The sequence below is a fragment of the Orycteropus afer genome, unplaced genomic scaffold, assembly GCF_000298275.1.
Source record: "Orycteropus afer afer isolate SDZICR_OR568_19922 unplaced genomic scaffold, OryAfe1.0 scaffold00485, whole genome shotgun sequence".
NCBI lineage: Eukaryota > Metazoa > Chordata > Mammalia > Tubulidentata > Orycteropodidae > Orycteropus > Orycteropus afer.
This window is the reverse complement of record NW_006922072.1, coordinates 935,363-941,493: the sequence shown is the minus strand read 5'-3', so window position 1 is coordinate 941,493 and position 6,131 is coordinate 935,363. Positions and strand designations below refer to the sequence as shown.

The 6,131-nt window shown below is 47.4% G+C and overlaps 1 protein-coding gene across 1 annotated transcript in view; it reads right to left on the bottom strand.

Annotated features, from left to right (window-relative positions):
* Positions 1 to 663: 663 nt before the first annotated feature.
* MAGED1 (MAGE family member D1) overlaps positions 664 to 6,131 on the bottom strand; it is a 5,915-nt gene continuing 447 nt past the window's right edge. The window contains exons 2-11 of the mRNA XM_007954959.2: positions 5,045 to 5,767; positions 3,559 to 4,209; positions 3,369 to 3,432; positions 3,073 to 3,152; positions 2,836 to 2,927; positions 2,529 to 2,608; positions 2,393 to 2,435; positions 2,040 to 2,102; positions 1,297 to 1,411; positions 664 to 1,041 (exon numbers count right to left, since the gene is read on the bottom strand). Coding sequence (XP_007953150.1) covers positions 664 to 1,041; positions 1,297 to 1,411; positions 2,040 to 2,102; positions 2,393 to 2,435; positions 2,529 to 2,608; positions 2,836 to 2,927; positions 3,073 to 3,152; positions 3,369 to 3,432; positions 3,559 to 4,209; positions 5,045 to 5,767 — 2,289 coding nt within the window. The remainder of the gene's footprint in view (positions 1,042 to 1,296; positions 1,412 to 2,039; positions 2,103 to 2,392; positions 2,436 to 2,528; positions 2,609 to 2,835; positions 2,928 to 3,072; positions 3,153 to 3,368; positions 3,433 to 3,558; positions 4,210 to 5,044; positions 5,768 to 6,131) is intronic.

The following is a 6,131-nucleotide window of genomic DNA, read 5'->3' as shown; positions in this document are numbered from 1 at the left end:
TATTCTACCTCTCAACATCACTCCAGAGCACCTAGACACTTACCTGTCACATAATAGGTACCTGAGTGATATTTATCAAATAAATCATACTAGTTCTCACACCTCATCAACACTTAAGTTCTTTGACCCCTCTTTTGTTTCTCCCCACATTTCCCCTTGTTGGAAGCCGATTTTCCCTCTAAGCTAGACTGAGGCTCTGTCTCTCCCAGTTAGGCAAATTGATCACTCCTTCATCATAGAAAAAAAGGAGCACATCTAATCCACTTTGCAATTCAGTGTTTATTTCTGATACCAAAACTTGACAGCACACAAGGAGAAAAAAAAGCAATAGACAAGGAACAGCAAATCAACTTTCTCTTGCATGCCACTTTCAGTCAACAGGGTGTGGCTCTCTAGATAGTTGTGTTTAGAAGGAATCTGAGGCTTCAGCCTCACTCAGGGGAAAGACTATTGCAACTGATTAGCAATATCTGTGAACATAAGAAAAAGTAAAAAGATCAATGATACCTATCAAATAGTAAAGAATATAAATATCAAATAGTGCTTCCCCCTACTTCCCTTATCTCCCACCATCGGTTTCATACGACTCCCAGTTCATGCATATAAATCCATCCCCCAAGGACCCTAACTGCCCAATCCAAAGCGATGTACCTACCTAACATATCACTCAACCCAGAAGAAACCAATGGCACCAAAGTTGGCAGCGAAGTTGGCACTGGTTGTACCACCAGGGCCAATAATGGGGCCGGTAAAGGTTTGGGGAAATCTGGAGCGGGCATTCTGGTGGTATCTGGCCCAGAAAGTAAATGGGATTCTGGACCAGGGATCTCCAAAATCTCCTTCCTCATCCCAGGTCAGCAGCTCAAACTCAATGTCATCCCAGCTCCAGGGCCCAGACACGGCCTCATCTCCAATCCCCATGCGGGTTCTCGCCTCAGCCCGGGCTTCAGCCTCGGCAGCAGCAGCATCCAAAGCATCCAAGGCCTCATCTGCAGCCTCCATGAACTGTGCAGTCCAGTCACGAGGGTCTCTCTTCTGAACCTTAGATGAAGAATAGAAAACAAAACAAAACCCGTAACAGTTTTAGTTACAAATATTAAGTACCTATTACATATTAAGTACCTATTTACATATTCAATATGTAAAAAAATTACATATTTTGGTATTACTTACATATTAACAACAACAATACGTAAAACCAGTAATGAGGCAATTGCCACGTGTCACATCTAGGCCCTCATCCCTGCTCTGGGCCTTTCCCAGTTAGTGTCAAGCCTGGAGTACTTCCTCCATTACCTCTGCAATGAATCTCAGCACTTTCATCTTGCTAGTTTCATGGTAGGAGCGAAGGCCCCAGAGGAACTCATACTCAGGGGGGTTGCTGTTGGGCACTCGTCTGTAGTCCAGATACCTTAAGAAAGAGAGAAAAGGAATAAGTCTTTATGTCTATCCTGGCAGAACTATAGTCCACCATTGCATAATATTAGATACAGAAACCCCAGGTTCAGGTAGCAATTCCCCTTCTGGACTTACTCCTAAACACAACCAGGGTGTTATGTCTACCCTCTAATAATCAGGCCTTCCAATTACTGTCCAATTGCTTCTACACTAAGCAGTCACTTAGAGTTGCAGGGGAGGCTTGTGTACTGTGCTGGGTCATAGAATGGACCACCTTAATCTCACCCCTTGTCATAGCTCCAGCACAAGGTTTTCATAATCTTGTCAATGGGCCACAGACAGGCTCATTCCAATAATTACACTGCCCTGCAAAAGCCTTGACTTGGCCTATCCTTGAAAAGATCTACACTGAGGATGCAGGACAGGCTACACTACTAAGACAACTATACTGTAAAAAAGCTCAACCACAGGAATTTCAGTATTTTTCATTTCAGTAAATACTCCTGAGTACGTATGTTTCTGTGTATGTATATATATGCATGGAGGGTTAGTTTAAGAAACAAACTTGGAATGGACTTTCTGGGACAGACCAACATACAGAGCTCATGGCACCAGGCTAAAGCCTTTTAGACATAACTTACTTCTGCTTTACAAACTCATAAGTGAGAAGCTTCCTCAGATCTCCAAGGAGGGGATGTCTGACCCTAACAATCCAAAAAGAAAAAAAAAGAAACCTATAATCAGAGACTACAATGCTACAGCAGTACCCAAATGTGGGCGGAGTCACTACCAAGAATGAAAAAGAGCTTTTCAGCATACAGGTAAGAAATGAGAGAAGAGGCAGAAAGTTCAGGACTGTTTCCCTGTCCACCTAGGTCAGACTCCTGGGATCTGTACCTCCTCACCCCCCATCACCAGACTGATATAATACTGGGACCATTCTCTGCTACCAAAGGATGCAGAGCAGGCAAGAGCTTAGAGAGCCCAATCATACCCAGGACGCAGTCCCATTTTGCGTAGTGCCTCCCAGAGGACAGCTGCAATAGGAGGCAAGGGGAGACAAGGGACAGAAAATGAGCACATGGAAATCAGGCTGTGACCAACCCCCAGCTATAGGTCCAGCCACTCACCCTCACTGGCTCGGTTGCCATTCATAAAGATAACACCCAGAATCACCAAGAGGAGACCCAATTTGGGTGTGTCTTTGGTCCTATAACAATACAAAAACAAAGTATTTTTAGCAACCATTTGCATAAAAAACCCCAGCCAGCTCACCCATCTAACCTCTCTAATATTCCTTGCCAAAGGGAACATTCTACCCTGGTTCTGCACATGACTTGCGATATGACCCTGAACCTTAGACCTTGACCTACTTGAAACTCCCAGAAAAAAAGCACCACTGAGAAAGGCAATGTTCCACCTCCTTTCTCATCTTACGTTCCCAGTATGCCAGCCAGGGACTCCGGGGTACTGATAAGAATATACAGGTGTTCTTCCTTGTCAATTTCCTTCAGCTGGATCCCAAATTTCTACAGGAGGGAGAAAATAAACTATGAAATCACAAAATCTAGCACAAGCTACCCATAGGCAGTCACTCATCTCCCTGTGACACTTGCCCTAAACTCCCAGAAAGACTTTCTCTATCATTCTTGTCCTTTAGCGCTTCCTTCTCACCTTCTCCAGGACAAAGCATGCGCGTTCAATGATTTCTGGATAAACATCAGTGTATTCACGAATGATATCCCTCAGCATTTCTGTGGGAGAGAGGAGGAAGCATCTGGGCTGAGCAGGGGCCATATAGCTGCAGCCCCTTTGCCAGCCTTGCTGAGGGTAGCACAGCCCATAGAGAAGTATAGCACAACATCAGAAAAGGAATAACCAGTCATGGAAGGAGGGGATAGATGACAAGGGAACATAGAGCATGGGATGACGGAGAGGGCAGAGCTCATGGAGGACGTTCTGATTCCTACCTGAACGCTTGATGGGCACCTTCGTGTAATCTTTAAGCATAAGGTACTTGACCAACTTATTTGCCTAGGAAAGGAGAAAGAAATCATTACAGTTATAAGAATTTTTGCAGAAAACTTGGATTATAGATGAGAAGAGAGCAAAGCAAAGAACATGAGAGCAGAAAAGTGACTGTAGAGTTATAGCTCTTACTCTTTCCTGAAGAAGGGCCACATCTCGGGGCTGTGAGGCACCCAGGTTCTGTGAGGCACGCGAGCTGGGGGAGGGGCGGAGGTTTGGCGAAGGTCGCAGGTTTTGCCAGTCAGGTGGAATTGGCCAGTCAGTAGGGATCCAGTCATGTGGGAGTGGCCAGTCAGTGGGAAGAGGCCAATCAGGTGGCAGTGGCCAGTCAGGAGGGCCTTGCCAGTCTGGAGAGCCCTGCCAGCCTGGTGGGGTCTGCCATCCAGGTGAGGTCTGCCATCCAGGTGGATTCTGCCAGGCCAGTGGGTTCGGCCAGACAACTGGGCCAGGCCAGACAATGGGGTTAGGCCAGATCACTGGGTTCTGCCAGATCACTGGGTTCGGCCAGATCACTGGGTTCTGCCAAGCAATTGGGTTCTGCCAGGTTGGTGGAGTCTGCCTAGCTGGGGGGTTCTGACGTGCTGGTGGGGTCTGTCTGGTTGTCTGGTTCTGCCAGTTTGATGGGTTCTGCCAAGCCAACGGGGTCTGCCAGAGCACACTGGATGGTGCACCAGCTGGGTTCTGAGTGGTCACTGGAACTGGTGCAGACCTCCAGGTCCCTGAAGTCAGTGGGGCCCTCCTCTGATCCCCATTGCTGTTTTCTTCCACATTCAAGTTATTAATCTGCATTATCAGAGAGAAAGAGGGTCTATAGTCACCAGGTGGCTCCGTGTCCTCACCCTATCACTTCCGGGAAAACCTCCTAAACCCTCACCTGTAGTGACAGTGACAGCCCTAGGCTTGTCTTTCACTGTCTTCCAGGCAGGAGTTTCATCTCAGAACTAGGCCAGGAATAACCCAAGGGTGAGGCCTGAAGGTTCTCCTCTTCCTATGTCCACCACTGGCCCTACTTGTACCACCCTGGACAAGTCATATCACCTTTCTGGGACTCAGCTTCCTTCTCTGTAAAATCGGGACTATAATCCCTAGTTGGTAGAGTTACCTTCAAGATTTAACTAAATAACTTGTGTAAATGTGGCTAACTCTAGGCCTAACACATGGTAAACAACAACAGCAACAAAAACCCACTGCCATCAAGTCGATTCTAACTAATAGCAATCCTATAGGACAGAGTAGAACTGCCCTATAAGGCTCCCAAGGATGTAGATCTTTATGGAAGCAGATTGCCTCATCTTTCTTCTGTTGAGTGGCTGGTGGGTTCAAACTACTGACCTTTTGGTTAGCAGCCAAATGCTTTAATGACAGCACCACCAGAGCTCCTTAACACATGGTAGCTACTATCAAAATATAAACGAAATTACATCCGGATTGTAAGTATTACATGTCCATGTATTATTATCAGTCTGTGGATACTCTGAGATAGGAACTATTACATTCATCTCAACATCCCCTACAATCTAGCAGAATACAGGCAATTATAGTCTTTGTTTATAACAAATGAATGAATGAAGAAGAAAGGAGAGAGCCCAAAGTAAAGTGGAGCTAGCAGGGATCTCACCTTGCGGGTCCTCTTGCCCCGAATTATAGTCCGGGACTCCAGATTCTGAGTCTGGGAACCATCTGCTGATGCCTGTGCAGCTGCACCCTCAGGTTCAGAGATACCTGGGTTGGTCTCTATGTCAGCTTGGGGAGTAGCCATCTTGGCCTGGTTAACATTCTGGGTCTGGGTATCAGCTGTTGGGGCTTTGGTGGTATCATTCCAATCCTTGAAGGCTGTCCTAGGTCGGGAGTTGGTCATCTCACTGGCATTGAGAGACTGAGAGAAATTGTAGGTGGTATTTGGGCCCACCACAGTATTGGCAACCTGGGTCTTAAAAACTATCTCAGACTTATTGGCAGCTAACTCACTAGTGGTTGCTGCCTGGGAAAAATCATAGGCAGCATTTGGGCCCTTTGTGGTCGTGTTCTGGGGCTTAAAGGCTGCCTTAAGCTGGGTGTTGGGCATCTCCTTGGCATTAAGACCTTCAGAGAAATCATAAACACCATTTGGGCCTTTTGGGGTAGCATTCTGGGCCTTAAGGGCTGTTTTAGGCCTAGTGGCAGCTGCTACAACCTGAATGTCAGCCGTCTCTTTGGCAGTTGGGGGCTGTGAACTCTGGGGACTTGCATTCAGCCCGCTGACAGCTGCTGTGGACTGGCTGGTAGGTGGAGCCTCCGAGATCTGGATTGCCTCCATAAGGGTCTGCATAAGCAAGGTGCTGTCTTCTACAGAGGCTTCAGTCTGTAAATTGGGGAGGGTGGGGAGGGAAGGATTAAAAATCTCTGGCCCTCCCCTCAGAAGCAGCAAGAGCAGGAGGGTGAGAGGAGCAGCACAAGGGAGGTGCAGGCAGACGCTTGGTGCAAAAAGAGGCAGAAGGCTGAGGTAGAGACTTCGGGGGGCCTGAAGGAGCAAAAGGAGGTGGAACCGGAACAAAATGTGGTAGGGGCAGAGTAGGGCAGGGGGTAAAGGAGAGATGGGAAGGGGATGAGAGGTGGGGGCAGCGTGAGGCAGCGTGGGTGTGTATGTGAACGAGTGGGGTCAGAACCAAGCCAAAGTGTGTGCATTAGGAGCTCAGAACTTGAGGAGGAGCTAGAGGGTCGAGAGT